The sequence below is a fragment of the Cuculus canorus genome, chromosome 2 (assembly GCF_017976375.1).
Source record: "Cuculus canorus isolate bCucCan1 chromosome 2, bCucCan1.pri, whole genome shotgun sequence".
Taxonomy (NCBI): Eukaryota; Metazoa; Chordata; class Aves; order Cuculiformes; family Cuculidae; genus Cuculus; species Cuculus canorus.
The window spans coordinates 36,512,339-36,533,526 of NC_071402.1; the positions used below are offsets into that span (position 1 = coordinate 36,512,339).

Consider the following 21,188-nt stretch of genomic DNA (forward strand, 5'->3'; position numbering starts at 1 on the left):
TATGCTTCTCCATCTAATCTCAGTTGCATTTCTCTATCATGACCTTCAAGTTTATTTTACATGACTCTTCAATAACAACTAGCTCTTCCAGGGACTTTCCTGATGCAGTCACAAACTCCCAAAGGAAAATGCAGTTAAACAAACAGTTCTGCCCCCAAGGTTACTGGCTTTGCCATATAATGATTCTGCATTGTCACTGATGTTACCTGTTATTTCAGGAAATTTAGGAATATTAAGAGAGCTACAGATCTACTCCTTCTCCACAATCCCAAATTATATAATGGTCCCTGTGGAGGTAATGTTCTAGGAAAGAAAAATGTTACAAATGCAGAAAATGTTTTTGAACAGTAAAGCCCAGATATTAGGTATAATTACTCACTTGCAACTAGTGGTTCTGGCTCTGATTGTCTGAAATAAAAAGTAACTTTTTCCAAGTCAAATAGTGCAACTAATGTATCTTCGAGCATGGCTTGCTCATCAGCCTAAAAAAGGCAAAAGAAAACTGAAGTGGTCATTTCAGCCAGATGTTTTCCCTACCAGAAATAACAAGAGAACAGGACATAAAAGTAACTACGGAGTGTTGCACATGTCACTGATGCAGTGTGTAACCTAATTACCTCATAAGTAATGTAAATATCTTTGTTTCTACTGGCACTTTCCCTTTTATTACTAGTCCAAGATTACTAAAATGAACGTCATAGCTTCATAATAAATTAACGTGTAATTTATCTCTACTATTACTTCTCATGGCTTTTAATCAAATCCTACTCTTAATAATTCTTTATGTAATATAACAGAATTCAACAGCTTGTCTTGACACCAGGTCTAGCCTATAAATTCACAGAGGGAAAATGTGAAAAGCAAATTCTTCTTTTTATCCATTTTCTGTTTTAAATGCCTAACTTAAGCATTTCATTTATAAACAACAGATGAGAGTTCAATGTGTGCACTCTAAGCACCAATAATTGAATCAGTACCTAAGAACAACTGCAGTTCAGGGTGATTTGCACCTTCACCTATGAAACTCTAGATGCAAATCGGGTATGTAGATCTGTCAGTACTCTGATTTGTGCCTATAGTTTACTCTGTGTACTCTTGAGCTAAAGAGATCCCAAATAATTTACCAAAAAAAGCTTCAGGAAGAAAATTACTAACTTCTCAGGACACCTTATTGGACCTTTAAAAAGGAAAATAGTAATCTCAGGTAACCTTATCTTGAGTTAAATATGCAGAGCAATTACAGCAGAAATCAATAATCACTCAAAGTAATTTGATTCTTTATATAACCTCCCCTAGCACCTTAAGTTAGCAAGAGCCAAATGGAAATCTAAGGTATGCATTTTTCCTCCTCTAAGAACAGAAACAGCAGGAAGGCAAGGAACAATAAACTATCTACCTATAAAATAAGAATAAACTATAGCTCACTGAACTATAGAAAGGCAAAAAAAAACCCTCCATGATTTTCTGTGATTTATATAGTGAAATAGCATTCCCCCTTGTATTTATGAAAAAAAGCAAAGCTGCTAGAAATATTTCGTCTCTCGGTTCGGTTTATGAAGTCTCTACAGACAGAGCAGTTTTATCAGCAGAATAGTCTGAAAACCATTCAGTGACATTGGAAATCTTCATATGACTCTTCATTCCCTGCCGAACTCTGGCCATAATGAGCGTAATTTCCTTCAAATACTCTTGTTTAAAATAACATGTATCATTTGTAAGTAAAGTAGTGCTGAGAAGGTATTGAAAAAGCTGCCTTTGAATACTTTTCCCTTGGTTAAGAACAGTTAGACAGAAGAGAGAACAATTAATTCTGTTTTCAGTTCGACAATGCATACTGCTGACATCTGTTTATGTGAAAATAGCCAAGTAGCGTGCATTTTCACTACAAAGGAGATCTTTACAATCTTGAAAGAAAAACATAGAAGTATTCAGTGCTGTAAAGACAACACTTATTGCGTGATAACATGACAATTAAGTACATGGAAAAACACAAGACAGGCACCAATTGAATTTACTGTTCAACTCTGAGGACTCCAGCACCACGACACATTGGTGCTGCATGGTGCTAAAAAGCATCCGAAACTGAAGACATGAGCCCAAGCTCTTCTGATCATGCATTCTTCACATGGTCCTCATGTGGATAAAGAGCCTTTCTGTTTCTCTCAGGGACTGATTTTATCTGGACTGAAGCAGCACACCTTGCCCCGACATATCCTGCCCCTGTAATCCCACATAGTTACCTCAGCTAACTGAAGTAGTAGCTTAAGTCAATACTCTCCAACAATATCACAGACTAATAATTTACCATTGTGATTTAGAAATATCTTTATTTTTATTGATTTCTCTTCTCCTTCTTAAGTTTAACAGGTTGACCTGACAGCAATCTCCTGCTGAGCTAGACAAGGCAAGGAAAGAAGACACTGTCTTTTATTTGTGTGGATGTTTATACAAGCTAATGTATCAGATCAATTATTTTCAGTAAGCAACTCCAGAGGTTGAGATGACTGCCATGGAGCAGACCATGCAGACTGCTTCACAGTTCTTCAAGTAAGAAGGAATCAGTCTAGTCTGAGAACTAGGACTAAAAAAAACCATGTCTCTTTTTTAGCTGTTTACTATGTCACCGTTCTTTGCTAAGTCTTGTGAAGAAATATAAGATTTCCAATTACCCTGACAGGTTACACGGATTTGCCCTATGACTGGAGCAAAACAGACCAATCTACTACTTCAACTATCGCTTTTGAGGGGAGGGGGTGATAAAATTATGCAAACCAGGTATTTTATTTATCTTGCATTACTGCTTACTGCAAACTGAAGTTCTGGTTATCACTTAATACTACATTCCCTCTTAGGGAACAGCTGTGATAGCGGTGGAGAGTCAAGCGTAAAGTCACTATCTGCTAATTCAAAACTCATAGTACTATCTTTGTGGAAACCATCTCCCATATTGCAAACAAACATTTCCCACATCTGTAATTATCTAAATCACAAATTTTCCAAATAGCAGCTCATTAAGTAACAAACTAAGTACAAAGGACACCAAAAAAATCACATTTCTAACTAGGACCATTTAACCATGCTATTGGTTCAGGGAACAAACACGGGCTGAGGACCAAGCTTGCCACACCAGGAAGTCTTACCAGATTAGGTGAGAGCAGGGACTGGAAATGAAGGAGAAGACCCGCACTGGCTATCTGTTCCAACCACCTTCTGCTGGCCTCCAGCGTCTCCATTTCATATTCTTTGTTGTTGTCAAACATCTGATTTAAGGCCACCATTAATTGCTCTGAAAAAGCACAGACTGTGGCCACTAGGCTCTGACAGAAGACCATATCTCGCCTCAATTGTATCTCACTATCTGTAATGGGTTAAAACCAAAAGAGGAAAAGCAGAAATGGAGCAGAAGATTAATCAAGAGGAAAGGAACTGGGCTGGATTTTTTTCTTTGTTTAAAAAACAAGTCATTTTAATGTAAATTAAATTACAAGTTTACAGCCTAATGTTATTCCCAGTAAAAAGCACTCCATGACCTGTCATTTTCCACATTTAAAGATTATTTTATAACTACAGAAATTATATAGAAATTTATTTTATATCTGGAATTTAAAGTACTTCTTCATAAACAACGTATGTTTATCTTGAAGATTTTAATGAACATGCCATCAACTCTATGTACTTTTGATGTTATAAGGCAACGGATGTGAGTCAGATCTCTTTGCTGCAATGTGAGAACTAGTTGGGTACAAAAACATTTACTTTCCACAGGAAAGAAAGGCTAGACAGAAGCTCTAATATGACTGCATCATCTGGTCAACTCCACAGCTACCAGCTGGATAGGGCAGATGAAGACTGCCTACTGTGAAGTGCAGACAGGACATACAGGAGTGTTGCCATCAGAACATAATCTACCCTGAACACAAAACCTATAAAATAAGCACAGAGCAGCATCACATACTCAGGAAGCAGCAGAGATTTATGGTGTCAGGAAAGTCCAGGACAGGTCCCTAGGTAGAAATCTATGGAACCATTAGCAGCTGATTTAAATTAGGGACTAGCTAACCTACCAATTTATTCTGGAGGGCACAGACATTAGATTAACTAAAGGTCAAAAGAGCTAGAAAGGGAAATATGTTCTCAATAAAGCACAAAACTCCACTTATAAATATTTAATGATTTCTTCTCCTCTTTTCTGAAGGTCTTCAAGTATTTTTATCATTATAAGCTGTTAGGCAAACATCAATCATAAATGGTACAGGTAGACCCAATCTTTCTCAGAGCAAGAGAAGATTAGGTGATACTGAGGTCTTTGCAAAGCCTAAAATCTTTGTCCTTGCTTTTAGATTCCTCTGTGTCTAACAGGCTTAGCCCCTTTTCCACCTTCTCTATGGAGCTGGCAAGAAGTTCAATGACTGGATAACACAGCAGAAACAATTTGGTACTCACAGAATTAATATTGACTTTAAGAATACGCTTTACTTGGACTCAAGTATTTCTTGAAGTTACTCCATTCTGTCTGTTTTCCTTCTGAGATCTTTTTCAGTCTACTCCTTGCTTATTGACAATAGTGACCACTCTTTTACTACAATTTTGATTCCATTTGCCAGCCTCTTAGGACCTTAGAAATGTTTTCCATAAATGGTCTAATCACTACTGCTTCTGCACTGTGACTCAGTGCTTTTTGTTTTGATTATTAAAATTACCTTCTCTCTCCCTGTGTCTCAAATTGTGCAGAATCCAGTACAGACAGATTTTTCATCTTTAAAAACTCCACCCAGTCTCAGCCTCAAAAATCCCATTGGCTTCTTCATCACCAAAAACTTTCCAATGTCACAGCAGCACTCGGGGATTTGAGGTTCAAACACATTCTCTCTCCTTGCTTTGCTCAATTTTATCTCTGTTTTTCTAACAGCAGCTGACTTTCAGTGCCTTCCTCTGTACTGCCTGCTTCTGAAGCAGCTCTCTTGTGCCTCCAACACCTCATTTCCAAATCTCATTTAATATTACTTAAACATCAAAGACTGCTTACCAGAGCAATTTAGGTTCTTTTTACAAGAAGATCTTTATACAAAATAAACTACCGCATTTATGAAATAATGAAACCATGTAAATAAGGAAACCATGTAAATAAGGAAAACTGCTTTAAAGAAATGAAGTCTAGGGTGTTTTCTCAGGTCACTTCTTATTTTAAAACACCTGAGGAATTTCTAAAAGCTTTTATAAAACTTAAAAAATACCTAACAACAAAGAAATGTTATATTCCTCTTTATAAAACTGCTGTTTGTTTGACATATAACATGTTATGTGTCATAACATAATTATAAAATAATTATGCATTCATGTAATGCTGAAAGATGGTTAAAATAATCAGCTTTTACAATAAAATATGACTACTTACTTCAACATATATGAACTGTAGAGCATCTTCTGCAGAGCAATTCCCTGCATTTAGGGAATAATGCCCAAGTATTATTCCCTAAATACTGATAGTATTGCTGACATTTATTTTGCAGCCATACATGCCTATTTTGCAGATTTGAAGCTGCATGGGGTGCTGGTAGAATACTACACAGAATTACCAGACCCCTTCAAAAAAAGAGAGACTTAAAGTATTCTTAAAGTATTCTCCATTAAAAAAAAATATACAAAAGAAAATGTATGAGTTAGAACAGTAAGGTAAGTCTGGAAATAGATGGGAATAAAGAAAAAAGACAGCGAAGAGGAAAAAGCCCAAAAGAAACAAGACAGCAGAAGTACTATTCACAAGCTCAGTTATCTATTAATTACTTAATCTGCCAAGATCCAAGGTAAATGACCAAAGGAAAAAAAAAGAAAAAAAATGTACAATGTTTGCCAGAAACATCTCTGGAATTGTTGTGTTCTTCAGGAATCCTAACTCTAAACACAGTTGTTCATTATCAGGTTATCTTCTCTGAGATTCTTCCCCTTTCTCTAAACACAGTATTCTGTCCAAAAGCAAAGAAATCTCAAACCATTCACATTCACTCCCCCCACTCCTAAAACATGCAAAATTACCTGTATATTCAAGAAGTGCCAAGAGTATTCGTGCCTTCACCTCTTAAAGGAAAAAGAAAATATATTGAGGACATAGTTAGAAGTGTTTTCACCAACTTAATGATGCATTTGCAGTTTCTCATTTTATACCAGTTTAACTCCAACTTCTTCTGTAGGCAATCCTGATTTATACCTACAAAACAGTAGTCTCAACTCTGCTTAATTTTACATCAGTTGATAAAATTGATAATAATCAAAAGTACCAACACTGAGAAAGACATATGAAGAGGCAACTGCTATCTCCGTACTGGGACTGGTGCTGTTCAATATCTTTAGCAATGATACTGACAGCAAGATTGAGTGCACCCTCAGCAAGTTTGTGGATGACACCAAGCTGAGTGGTGTCGTTGCCACACCGGAAGGTCGGGATGTCATCCAGAGGGACCTGGACAGGCTGGAGAAGCGGGCCTGTGAGAACCTCGTGAGGTTCAACAAGGCCAAGTGCAAAGTCCTGCACCTGGATCGGGGCAATCCCCATTTTCAGTACATGATGGGGGATGACGTGCTCGAGAGCAGTCCTGCAGAGAAGGACTTGGAGGTGCTGGTCGATGAGAAGCTCGACATGAGCCAGCAATGTGCACTCACAGCCCAGAAGGCCACTCATATCCTGGGCTGCATCAAAAGAAGCGTGGCCAGCAGGTCAAGGCAGGGGGGTTGGAACTAGATGATCCTTCAAGTCCCTTTCAACTCTAACTAGACTATGATACTATGATCTCAGAGCACATGTGTACCAGTTGGCTGGTGCAAGTCCACATATGAAAAATTCCAGTCCTAAAACTTCAAAAAACAAGACCAGTTTTCCCTGATTGCTACATTATTCCAATTCTTTCTCATTCCATACTTCAAATTCTCAAATTATTCTCATTCTAACAGCATCCAGGAGAAATATGACATTTTTACATTATTCTCAGCCTTCAGAATTTTATTTTACTTCAAAGATTTCTTTTCACTTCATCTATGAAGTAAATAGTACAGATTAAAAAGAAAAAAGTCTTAATTTACAGTAAAAAAAATTTGGGTTTATGTCTATACTGTTGAGTTGCTGGTTTTTTGGTGATTTTTTTTTTTTTGGAGGGGTAGATTCACAAAGTTTGAAGGCTGAAGGAGGTGGTTCTTCCCCTTTACCACAACCCAGAGCACAAATTTAAACGTGTTAAACTCCTCTGCAAGCAACAGGCAGGGTAAAAAGCTGCCATAACCTCAGGAAGTGTTAAACTTCCAGCACATCAGTTATCGTACAATAACTGCCTGTAGGACCATGCTGCTCCCTGCCATGGTTTCACATCTTTCCAGACTTTCTTTCACACACATGATTTTCTGTGCAGTCCCATTCCAAGCCCTGCTCAGTAGACCAGCAGAGCCACTATGGGGTATAGGGACAATAAGACACTTCGGGAATACGCTGCCCCCTAATAAAGGTAACCTAATGGGTTTGAAATTTAAGTCACTAGAAATTTGAATACAACTCAGATGATAGATCTAACATCGAAGTTGACAGCATCAACAGCACAATCTGGATTCTCTGTGTACTTGAATATATCTATGAAAAGGCAGAATCTTCCCCAAAAGTGACTATTCTTAAAAAAAAAAGAAAACCTTTCAAGCCTGAAACCTTTCAAGCTCAGACTCCGTGGATGGAGAGGGAGAGCCAAGAATATTTAAAACTGGGAGACAACTTCTGAGATACAGTGATGAGAGATGGTAGGCAGAGTGTGTGCTCTCCTTGAACCGCACAAAAAAAATGTGTTTTACTATTTACCTTTCTGAACTATGCAACAGTCACAAGCATGACAGTTGCAATAAGGTTAGTTTCCATAGCTTAGGAACAGAGAAAATCTTTTTTAATCCTAATTTCTGAAACACTAGAAAATGCCAACAGTTTTATTGTTCTGTAAACATCAGGATTCCTTCTGATAAATGCCACCATCACATTATAGTATTATTGTAAAACAGACTTGTATTAGAAAGGCAGCAAGTCACTTGGACTTCACTGAACTCTCCCACAAAATTTTGTGGTGGATGCAAGAATCAAATTTCTCTGAATAGCCTCAGATCAACATTGAGGGTATATGGCCAACGCTGAATTGGGTTGAGTCTAATAATTCTACTTCTGGGGAAACAAGATAGTGAAAAATGGCCTGTTAGGCTTGGCGTCAGAAAGGGGGCAATAAGGACTGTTAAAGACACACTTCCATCCCTTCTGAACTGTGGTGTAGGCTGAAGACAGACCCGTAGAAAAAAAAGGATCCAAAAATATTTATTCATTTTTCACTCAACGACAGCCACCATTAAACTAAAAGTATTCTTAGTCCACTGTGATGGACTACAGAAATAGGAGATATTTTGGCAGTTCTTTTTATAATTTTCTAACCCAGTGTCTGAAAATACAGTTGTATCTGAAATGACAAATACTGACAGTCAGAGGAGGAGGAGTTTGTTTGGTTTGGCAGGTTGGTTTCTGAAGATTTATCTTAATAAAACTTATCACAAAGTTCTTTTCCAGTGATCTGAAATTTAGCAGTTTCTTTATCGGACACCATGGAAATTAGCCAACAAACCAATAGCTAAAACACACACACACACAAATTCTTTGAAGCCAGACCTGATACAATTTTTTGTTCCCACACAGACTTCCAGTGCAAGTAGTCATTTTGCTTATTATTCCTGTTTCTCTACGAAACAGCACATGAAACAAAGCAGAGGTTATCAGCAAGATCTTCTGGAGAGGAAATTCCAGTTACTCTCTTATAAAGCCAGGGGAGAGAAAACCCAGCTCATATTGTCATATTGTGGTGAAGAGAAGCAGAGTAGTAGGTAACTTTCAGACAATGGTGGGAGGGAGGTGGAGGAGGAGCAGCGACAGGATCAGTCGTGATAGAATAAGTGAAAACCAGGGAAAAGAGATATGTCTTCACAGCAGAAGAGGAAGCATGATTTGAAGGGGATAATGATTCTAGATCAATGACAAGAGCAACATATAGAACAAAATTTGTCCTGCAGAGTTTTCACCTTTCCATTTAAGATGGTAGAAAAATGGTATTTTAAATTCAAGGAAAGTCTCATTTTGGTGTATCAGTCCCATGAAGTCCAGTGACAAATCAGTCAAGCACCCTGGACTTCAGCAACAACTGAAATAACATCACACATGCATTATATGGTTCATTTGTTTTCACATGTAAGAAGAGACAGTTTTCAGGATCTGAAGCAAATGGGGTGAGCACAGGACAGCTGAGATTACCTTGTTACTAAGAACATAAAAAAAGTCCTAAAATTCAGGCATTTCCCACAGACTACATTGCGTTCAGCAAACCTGGCCTAGCAGTAACATGAAGCAGTTCTATCTTTCTACCTCCCCTCCCCAGTCTTTCTATTGTTAATGAAATGTTTATTTATGGTCATGTTGCTCTTACTAACCTTCAACAAATTTTCTGATATTCTGGGCAAGACTCCGGACACTGCTGGGCAGGTTCCAAGGGTCTTGCTTGATGTGGAGTCGTAGCCTCTTTGGACAGTTAAGCTTCGGTTCCATCTCCTGCTGAAACTCTAAGCAGGGACAAAAATAATATTTTTCTGCTTAAACCTCCCAAGAAAGCCACAATAAGACATTATTTCTTCCTAAACATTTTCATAGCTCAAGGAGTTGTACACTTATTTAACTCTAGCTAAAGCAAGGGTGACAGATCTAACGGTTATCTAAGCTCATTGCTTAGTCAAAGGAGAAAGAGAGCAGAAAATATTATTCTTTCTGAACCAGGTACATAATACAGGTGTCTGTCTCCATGGAGTAGGTAGGAATGTGGAACTTTTAGAGGAAAAATTAATTCAATCAGAAAATTAAACTTAAAACAAAATTCCTTATTGCTTAATGTAGTCTATCTTACAAATCATTGCAGTGCTCCTTGTACAGCTGATGAAAACTGCAGATCATTCATAAAGTATCTGATGTGTCCTTATTTTCTGTCTAACAAAACATTTATTATATCACTAGAAGGATAATGTTTTGTTGTGTGAGCCTACCAGGCACTCAATCTGAAACAATGAGAAACATAAGAGAGTAGAAATGCTCTAGGTTTAACCTCATTATCTTATTCTCAAAATAGGAAATCATAAAAAGAAAAAAAAAAAAAAAAGAAAAGAAAAGGAGGTAATAATAATTTGGGTACGGTAATTATCATCCTATTGGATTCAGTTGGATTTTGATGATTTATAAAAGCCAAAGAACCACCTTCTGGCCATCTAAAATTAGTTTTCTTTGCCAAAAGACATATGCAGGATCAGTAAAACCATAATAAAACCTATTGAATGTATTAATACAACATTCAGCCTCTCATTAACCTTTCTTCTTCTTTTGTTTTTGAACTCGGTTCACCGAAAGCAGTCCTTTATATTTTCCACCACAATCTTATAGCTACCACCAGATACTAATTTACACACTTAGACGTGATCAACTACAGGAGTGTTAGCAGAGTAACTGAAATTACATGCAGGGTTGGGTTTTTTTAAACCTTCAATAATACTTTGGCATATATACTACTGCGACAATAAATTTACATTTGTATATTATTCATAAATCAAGTTCACAAATGATATATCTACAAAATAAAAAAAACAGGCATTAGTAATAAAATAGATCAGAAGTGGCTTCAGTAGTTGAGACAAAAATGCAATAAAACACACCTGCAATATACAAAATCTGTTTCTTGCTTCAAACACCTCAGCAATTCTACAGTCTGTTCAGAGTCTAGAATTTAAAGTTGATTATACAACAAACCTGAAATGCATTCCTATATTGTGCAATATGTGTAAGAAGATAGTTTTCAACTAAGAATAAGACCTAGTAAGAATTTCAACCATCAGCTATTGCTGAACACACCAAGATTAAGCAGAATCAGTTCTTTAAAAAACAGCTCAAGGAGTAGGTAGCCATACGCATGTACCTTTCAAGCTGTCTTTTGGTTGTCATAGACAGAATTAAACGTTACCTTGGAGGCCTCGACCTGGTGTAAAGTATTTTGTCTGCTCAAAGGCTCTCATCACAGCTGGTCCTTTCAGGAGACTGACAATTGAATCGACCTGTTGGGATCAAGGTTCTGTGAGAAAGATGTTTTTTACAGCAACAACTAGAAATTCTTTCTTTAAGAAATACAGACTACAGATTTGGATTCTTTACCTAACGACTCTAGGTAAAGTAACAAGGTAGGGAATACTAGACTAAATCTAAGGTCCTGTTTAGTTCACAGTTCTGAATTATTTACAGATAATTGAAGGAGAATGAGTAAATACATACCATCCCAGTAAACAGTGGAAAGCAAAAGTAAAAAGAAAAAAAAAGTATTTGCTAAAGACATCGTAGCTCAAATATTGACATTAGTATCAAAGCCAAGAAAAACAATGTCATACTTGACCAAAAAGATGCTCCAAACAGCTATGGAGCTTGTCCTGTTTATCATGAGAGATTCGAACACTTATGGGAAGCTCATCACCTGAAAAATATTTTTAAATGAAAAATTGTTTAGAAATCTCAGCATATTTTCCAAAATATTTGTAGCTTAGATAATCTGTTTGGTATACAGACTGATGCTTGGGCTTTCAGGGTTATAGTAACTGTTCTCCCTACATACTTGCATTTAATAGTCACTCAATCATACAGAAATAACTCTTAGAGAAAGGACCATATTCGAAACCCATGGTCCCAAAACCAACCGTGGTTCAAAAACATGACCCTGGACAACCTGCTTTAGACGACCCTGGCTCAAGCAGGGGATCAGACTAGATGATCTCAAGAGGTCCCTTCAAATCTCAACTGCTCTGTGACTAAACAAATGATTCTCCCACGCTGGAGAACTTCCTAAACATCAGACTAAAAGGCTAAGTAGTGTGAACCTAATATAGCAGACCATAAAGTCACTGAAATGCATTCACCATAAAATTTTTATAGAGACTCTACCGACAATTCACAATCTTAATGTTCTTGGAAATTAAACGGTTCTGAGATTTTAGCAATGCAACAAAAATACAGCATCCAAGTCTTGTATTTGATGTGAAACTTTTAGTAGGACATGCCACATCATTTCCTAAGAGAGCACAAAGGAGAAGGACTCTCCTAGGTCATTGCCCTCAGTCACTTGCTGTCTCAGACAATGGGTGACGCAACCAGAACTATTTTAAAAGCTGTGAAAAATTGAGCTTAAAACTGCCTTTCCCCCTTGCTGTTGCAATGACAGATAAGAAGTAGCCACTTGTTAATTTATAATCCAAATTTATTCATGGTCAATCTAGACTCATTTTTCTTATGTCAGTGAAACACTTAAATAACACTTTTCTCTCCTTGATTTTTTTTCAGCTCCTTTAGATGTCCTTACAGCAAGTAGTTATAACTCTTCACAGGATTTTAATTGCAACAGACGAAGCACAGTGCCAGAGTCCTGATCTGGAGTTAACCAGGTTAGCTTTGGAACTAGGAGAAAATTAAGGCATCAGGAGACCGGGAGTTTCACTGAGCATCAGTATTTATCAACTTGAATGCTGCATCTGTTCTTAGCTAACACAGACATATTCTTTCAAGCACCTCAGTTGCTAATTCAGCTTGATCCTGTAAAGGTGCATATCAGCTCAGTTATAACTTAAGTTGAAGACACACATCCCAGGTCTCTCCTCTTTTATTAACAGGTTTTTATGTCCTCCATCCTTTCCTCTGTATCTGCTCACTTCTATAACTACGTAAAATTTTTGTAAAGTAGCTGCCTGGAATTGCATCATTCACAAGGTACCTCAGATACCTTGCGTAATGTCACTAATACTTTCCTAACTCCAACGAAAATACCTCTCCTGGTACAACCAGCAATGAAATTTGCCATCTTTATGGTCAAGTCTCACTGATGGCTCATATTCAATTAATATGCCCAGTTCTTTCTTTTCCTAAATCATTCCCAAGTGATTAACTCTCAACTTAGACCAAATATTTTTAGTTATTAGTCCCTTAGTATATGACCTTGTACTCCATGCAGTTAAATCCCATCATCTCATTCCTATTAGCAGCTGCACTTATTTAAATTCAATTTGTCATGGCATAAACAAGAATGTGCTTCTATGTGGTCTCACATTCCTTCCTACAAACACACACAACCATATCCTGCCGTCTGGGTGCTGAGACGGGCTGGAACAGCATTTTACACTCACCTGAAATGCTCCTTACTCTCTGCAACACAAAATGTCAAGGTCAAGGCATGAAAGTAGCAAAAAGCAGTAACTCTAAGAGCACTAACTTATCCTGTCTATTCATAGAGATGCTGGAATGCTGGCTGTCTTTCACAGAAGGACTCTTTAATGCAGCACTTGCTAGGCAGAAGCAAAAGGATACACTTCCATTACCAAGGAGGATGCAATTTTTAAAAAAAAGACAACCAAACCACCAGACAAACAAAAATAATAAAATGGAATAAAACAAAACATGAAATGTTTCACAGCTGATTTTTCTATACATACCTGAATCCATTTCATCACTGTGAAAATAAGAACTGCACTGACTGCTACAAATGCTGGTGAACGAGGCAATGGAGTTCCTATTGCTGTTGCAATCACTTGAAAAAAAACAAACCACAAAACAAAAAAAGAACTGAAGTCATGACCTTTAACACAGGCTCTGTATCAGTTATGGAAATTCTTTCCCTTTTCCCCTTTTAAAATGAATGATGAGATGGTCTGTACAATTATTTTTCAACAATAAAGACCCTTATGCTATCATTTGATTTGCAATCCCGGTAGTACTTAGAGGGCCAGATTCCCAAAGTAGATGATTCAATTGTCCCCTTTCACCTTGCATGTAAGCAAATACTGGCAGAATGATAATAAAAGCATTTAGTGCAAAACAACCAACTTTTCTTATAGGAGTGACAGCTTTCGAAACTGCGGCCTCAAATGTTTTAGTAACTCCACACTTAAATTCAGTACTCCAAGTCCATAGCTAATAAAAATGAAGAAATACTTTTGTTTATGACTTGAGTCCCTAATGGTTCTAGAAGAGATTTGATCCATTTAAGTAGCACCAAAACTCATGTTACAAGCTTTATTCCCTGCCAGCCAAGATACGGTTTATGATCCCATTTCTTCTATCTGTTCTTTTTTTTAGGGATGTATAGATATTTACATCTGTGACTTCAGAGAAAAATTCTATGCATACCAAACATCACCCACATTGGTCTAGTAAGGAGATCTGGGGATTGAAATGTGGAGATTTTTTTCTGCTCTTTTCTCTGAAAAAGAAATTGTTCTGTACAAAACCAGATGGAGTGCATACCTACTTCAGCAGCATAAACAGAGTAAAACATAGGTTTTTGCACTAAAATCCTATGAAGATAAATTTTTATTTAAAGACTTTAGAGTTATCTGGGCACATGAAGTTCATTACATGTCAATGCAGGAAATGCTTAAGTAATTATCCAGCAGAGGGAGTCTTAGAAGTCCAAGTGAATATAACAGAATGTAGAGATGTACCAAGAGGATATTTATTTATAATGATCTGGTTTTGGTTTTATGAATTGGGTGTACCTATTCCTCAAGACGTACATATCTGTGTTTATAAATACTGATGCAGTTATACGTCTACCTATGTGCTCCCTGCTTCTTTTCCTTACTTTTGTAAACACAGAAGTGATTTTTTACTAGTTTTGGTATAGTGACTTACATTTCTTGGCTAACATATATATTTTGGACCTGTAGGCAACCAAGTAAGTGAATGGGGAAAAATTTAAATGAAGCAATATGATATAATTACCATCATATCCATTAAGTAGATGAAAAGACATCAGTAACAACATGTTCCTTACAGAGGGTGAACAGTCCCAAAGAGTATTAAGGATTTCTGGCTGGATATTAAGAAATGTTTTCTAACCAACTCTATTCACTCATTAAAGTCTCCAAAGGGAAGATGAAGGTTATTTAAAACTGGATTTTGCAAAGCACAAGAAAATAAAATAAAGGAAAATGAGAAATAGATGAGAAGTATTAGCTATATCATTTTGCATTTTTATTGTGCTGTATTGTAAAGTTTAAAATGAGACCCTATAACACAAAATGAGAGCATTCTAACAGCTGAAATTTGCATACTAGTTCTAACAATAGCCACAGAGGCATTATGGGATCTGGAGATTTAAAGCATTGCTTAGTGTAATTATTTAAGCGAAGAAACAAAAATTTCAAATCTCATTCTAACACTTGTTCTAAATTCAAAGATTTTATGATTATTCTGCATATGGAACCCTAAATTTTATCATTCCTAAACAGCCACAATGGACTACAAATGACAGGAATCAGAATAAAGAAAATATTTTAAACTAAGAGACACTCATGACCTAAGTCACACCTTCTCTCTCCACATACAAATTTTGTGCCAACTGGGGAACTTCTTAACTGCAGCAAGCACAGGCCACTGGAGCAGCTCCATCACAGTCAGTTTTACACATCATGGAGATGCAGAAACCTTTAAACACACTAGAGCCGAAAGAGCACTTTGCTTATGTTTTCACCATCGTTACAACAAGATGGACTTAATCTGTGCAAATTATCTCTACATTTATTTCTGTTCAAATTTATACAGGTATTTCTGTTTCTACTCTGACAAAGAGTTCTTATCTACCATGCTGCAGCAATCAAATATTAGTTTGTGAAAGAGATCTCAGCAACACAGGGTTCTGCAGAAAAATGATGACCCTACTGAGATCCTGCTCTCTGAGCATAATAATGAGCTGATAATGAACAAATAATGAACTCCTATTTTACTTGCAGCTAAAATTTCAATTTAGATTTTATATCATGTAGTTAACCAATTCTCTCTAAGCAACAGAGGACAATCTTTGTGATATCTATGCTTGCTATAATTACTCCTTCCTTTTCGAAATTCTTTGTATTTTCGTTCACAGTAAAAGTGCTGCATTGTGAATTCTAGAGATGAGCTGATGATACAGTATTTAAAGTGGAAGAAGATGAGGAATGTATTTTGAGAAAGAGGTAGTTTTTTCTTCAGATCAGCAAGAGTGGTGGCTCCAGCATTGTCCTTTCCAAGACAGAAATTCCATTCCCCATTTGTTGTTGAGGAACATAGTAACAGAAATTATTTCTGTTTTGAATAAGACAGGTCATCTAAAGTAAAGCTTTATAGCTCTGGCTTTGACATCCTATAAAGGTTAGGTATATCAAGATCTGAGAACTAACTTGCACTCATAAACGAGTTTATTTTAGACATCTTTTAACATCACTTGATGTTAGCTATACATTTGTTAGAAATGTCAGAATCATTATATTCTGGTAGTCTCCAAAGGCACTTGACAGTCTACAAAACCACTGGTTAGATGAAGCTGACAAATAAAAATATTATTAGTAGATGTACCTGTAAGAATCCCTGTTGCTGATGGTATCGTGACCAGAATCTTCTTGTTCATCACCTGTCACACTGAAACAGACTTTCTTCCCATTCCTTTCCCCCTTTTCATTATCACTGTCTGCTGGTATTAAAGGCTCAGGCGTTTTACGTTCAGTTTTGGGAGAATACGTTATTGAAGAAAGAAGGCTGTAAGACAGGAAAAAAAAGATAAATTCATGTTTTTCAAAAGTGAAGTAGCTATAGAATAACATGTCTTGTCAACATCCTGCAACTATTATTTTATAATACGTGAAATTATCTTAATTCAGTCCATATCTATTTGAAACAAGGGAAGAAAGTAACACATTCTGCTGTTGAAAAGTGTAACAGTGCAGTCCATTAGCATTACTAAATAATCAGTCTTGTATGAAGGCAACAATTCCAGCTGGGGAAGAAATACAGCACATTCTTGAACACCTGGGGTCAAATTTTATATTAACATAACTATTCTATTTTTAAACATGAACCATGTACTTCTCAGCACAAATCAAGAAAACAAACCAAAGGAACTCTATTCCTGTGAAAAGCATATAGTTCCTCAGTTGCTACTGTACCAGACATGCCAGCCTGCATCACAAGCCATTTTACTAAGGGATTTTAAGAATCTGTATTAACATACCTGTGTATTTCCCAATATTCAAAGTGTCTAAGCCCATCTCAGTAGTAAAACTGATCGTTAATCTACAAGCTTCTGTGACAAGCACAGAAGTCACATCCAGTCAAGAGAACAGTGCAGACTGCTACATTTAGGACATGCACAAATACTGGAAGCAAGAGATTTCTGTTCTTGGGTGATTAACCCGTACTGAGATGTTGTAATTTACTTTCAAGATCAGAACCGCTATAATGGGCAAATGTCCTTTAATTCCTATTACTCAAACACACCATTAGAATGACATTTTCAGACTAATATTTGGATTTGAAAGCAGTGTTTCTCTTGCGAAAACTACCTTCTAACTACCTGAAATCAGAAGACACTGAATTAAGCTTTTCTTCCTGCAAAGTATCTGGACATAGTAGCAAGGTTTTATTGTAGGAGCTGTCAGAATGGCAAACTCACAAACTTTCTATGAAATATATAGCTGGATTCAAGTGTACGTTAGACCTTCTTGTTACACATAATTCTTATTTCTGAAGGGAAACTATAGGAGATGCATATCTTTTGTGAACAAAAATGCTGCTCTAATTGTTATTAAAGGGTAGCATTCAGAATTCCTTCCACGCATATTAACATCATTCCATTACACAAGGAAGGGAATTCTGACTGTAAGTGGTTTAGAGCTCCATCTTAATTTTGTGAGGGTCTACCAGCTGAAGTAATTAATTTGGAATTGTAAGAAAGTTACGTTTATTCAGCTACAGCTACATCACTACAGAGCTACCAGTTTCTCTTTCAACAAAGATATTATATCAGAACACAACCTGATTCTAAGCTGTTCTTGAAACTTCTTAAGTTCCTGGATTCAGAGTAGTGACTTTTTGCATACAAAATGCAGACAATGTGTTCAACACCATGTTCACCTATAATATCTTTTGGGTATACACAAATAATTTCCTGACTCTCAAGAACAGACAGTTTTAAGAAAGAAATTCAGAAAACATCCATTCTGGAAAGTCAGTACAGTAGATAATCCCTATAATCCCAAATGGTATATAAAGCCTGGTCTCACTGAAATCCTGACTTGATAGATGCTAATATAGGGTTTGACACTGACTTCGAGGGAACAAGGAGGATAAGTAAAGTTTTTTGGCAAATTCTTCTATCATTTCTGCATAATTTTCTCTGGCTAGGAGCTAACAAGAGACAGACAGATAATTATCCTACATATAGGAAAAGGTATTGATCTGAACTGTAAATGAAATGCAGAAAAACTATATAAAAGATATTTTCACTGGACTTTAAATCCACCTATCCACTAGACAGACACAGGCTATCTGATGTCTTAACACTTCATATTAGTGTGAAATCATAACTCAGTTCTCCCCTATAACTTAAGTCACTGATTAGCAGGATCCCTTGAGGATGGGAAGAGAGATGGGGCCTATATTTTACATCAGTGTTCAGTTGTGATCTACCTGCTAGAGAATACATTTTCTTGAACGTGCCCTAAAATAAATATGTTACAAAACTGTAGACCTCAGAAAATCAGTTCTTCACATTGTAAAACTTCTTTTCTGAACATGAAAATACAAAAGGGTTCAAAAAGGCATCAGACAACTTCATAACAGATCATTCTAACAGTGATATTAAAACAAAAGGTCCATTCCAAGAAGACCGTGTAACAATGCCTGCTAGAGGATGAGATGAGATAAGGACAAGGATTAACATATATTTTGCTTTTTCTTGTGTTCTCGTTATCATTCACTTCTGGGGCAAAAAATGGAGGTTGGGGAGATCCATTCTAGTAAGTTCATGTAGATTTTTTTGGTCTAAGAAAATAATCAAGGGTAAAAAACAAGCATAACTGCAATTTCAGCTCCTGAAAATATCTTCCCCCGAGCAATTATTTGTCAGGACACAGACAGACTATTATATCCTCTTCTTTTATGTGACTGCTTAGTCAGTGCTGCCAAGACCTCGGTAAAAGACCGATGAAGGTAGCTGGAGCTTTTCCTAAGAGAGCTTTTCACTTTCTCTCAGCAGGCATTTCTAAGGAAATTTTTTTGCTGAACTACCATGAATGAAAGCCAGAACTTTGGATAACAGAGTTCTGGAGCTGGTTGTTCCTGAGGTCACAGAAGTGCTCTTAGAAACCCAGTTCAGGGAATCTAAAACATGCAAACCCAAAACTGCACACAAGAAACCCCCAATAATCATGCTTAAATAGACTTTTAAAATAAAAGCATGTTTTTTTCTTCTTAAACATAACACATGAACATTATATTTTCTTTGGAGATGGGGTTACCTCAAACATAATTATCTTGGATGTCTATCTCTCTTAGAAGAAATGTGTGAATGACTAGTAACTAACAGCTAGAAAGTCTCTGTAACTATGAATAACATTTCCATGAAACAGAAATTTAAATCTCGAGCAAAAATGTCCTCACATGTAGAATTAATCCTAAATGCAATGCAAATCAACACAATCCTAAAAGCATGTCAGTAACAAAACATGCTACAGTCAAAGCATCAAAAATATTATAGACATAGGCAGTAAGAAAAAAACTGTGCAACCTGTGAGCTGTTTTGCCTTTTCCTCACTCCATGGAGGCTTGGAAAATATTCATGCCTCTTGTATACTCCAAACAGACATCTTTCCAAAAAACAGCTAGGTTCATGGAAGTACACTGAATGTATGTGAACCAAGAACACAACAGAGTCAACATTTACAGAAAACAACTTGGGAAAGGACTTTCTTTAGAACACCTAGCATCAGTGGTGTGGATCTAGCAGTGGTTCTAAAGGAGTGCTGGGATAATATTAACTGAGAATGAACAAGGAGTCAGTGAAACTCTGAGAGGCTGTGGAAAGGGGATATATGCCTTTTTTTGCGTATATCTCTCTCCCCAAAAGTATAGTATTCCTTAAGCAACCCAATCTTCTCAATGAGCCATAACAAAAGACATTATGAAGATCATGCTAGGAGTACACAACCTTCTCTTAGACATTCCCTTGCCGTAATCCACAAGCTCCCACAGACCCGTTCTTCAGGTGAACCATTTGTTTTTCAGGTCACTTTCATTCACGAACAGATAGGAGAGGCTGGGCAGATAACAATGCCCCAAGATTTGGAGAGTTGAGAGAAAGATCATTACTGACCTCAACACAGAGCAGAGACATCTAGTAACATGAAAGAGCAGCATTTTTTCAACACTACTGTTACAAAGTGCACCAAAGCATCATTTAGTAGCCCAATCTTTCTATCATTCAATATCATATAAATTTAGAATTGCAATACCATGTTCATATTTTATGTCCTGAGGCAATTATAATAGTGAGGATAGCTTATAATAATAAGCAATTCAGTAAATAAAGACACCCATTATGTTGTTGCTATGTCGCAAGAGAAGATAGAAGTTCAAAAATCTCTATTAAAAGTTCAAGGATCACTATGTTCGGCAAGTCCTCCTAGCTGATGACGTATGAATATTTCTAGTTAAAACACAGCTGTTTGGTTGTCCTATCTTATTACTCTATCTTTTGTTTCTCAGTAGTTCCAACTTTTCTCTGAAGACTTAATTAGTAGCTGTAACAGTGTTCTAATACAATACACTACCTACCGCCAAACTGCTCACACCCAGATAGTTCCAGCTTCTCTCTTCCCTGTTCAGCACTTTTCAGTAGGATCTCTGGCTATCCTGTTTCCTGTATAAAACTGCTTTCCTCCACAATAATTACACATTGGCTGTTCACTCAAAGTCCACAAGGAATAAAGCATAAAAAGTCTCAGTCTTACAAACAGCAAAATGAAAAATACATTAAATAGATCTGTGCATCCTATACGAGATCGGCTACAAGGTCAGTGCACAGGGAACCCATGAATGTAAAAGTGAACTCTTGTGTTCACTCTCACAAATGCATGATGCAAAATGAATGCGTGTGTGTATATATATGTATATAATTGTACACACAATATATGTGTCTGCATTTATATACACGTGACAACGAAAGAAAGGTTCAGAAGTTCCTGTGCTTTTGCATCACTGGCTCAAGGGAATGGAACGGAAAGGTGTGGCAGTCTGGTAACTGGAACTTCCT

At 36.8% G+C, this 21,188-nt stretch overlaps 1 protein-coding gene across 1 annotated transcript in view; it reads right to left on the minus strand.

Moving 5' to 3' along the window:
* The window catches only part of PREX2 (phosphatidylinositol-3,4,5-trisphosphate dependent Rac exchange factor 2), a 177,121-nt gene that overhangs the window by 48,094 nt on the left and 107,839 nt on the right, over nucleotides 1–21,188 (minus strand). The window contains exons 27-34 of the mRNA XM_054057421.1: nucleotides 16,457–16,636; nucleotides 13,558–13,652; nucleotides 11,473–11,555; nucleotides 11,055–11,145; nucleotides 9,487–9,615; nucleotides 6,034–6,075; nucleotides 3,141–3,358; nucleotides 380–482 (exon numbers count right to left, since the gene is read on the minus strand). Of these exons, the coding sequence (XP_053913396.1) occupies nucleotides 380–482; nucleotides 3,141–3,358; nucleotides 6,034–6,075; nucleotides 9,487–9,615; nucleotides 11,055–11,145; nucleotides 11,473–11,555; nucleotides 13,558–13,652; nucleotides 16,457–16,636 (941 nt within the window). The remainder of the gene's footprint in view (nucleotides 1–379; nucleotides 483–3,140; nucleotides 3,359–6,033; nucleotides 6,076–9,486; nucleotides 9,616–11,054; nucleotides 11,146–11,472; nucleotides 11,556–13,557; nucleotides 13,653–16,456; nucleotides 16,637–21,188) is intronic.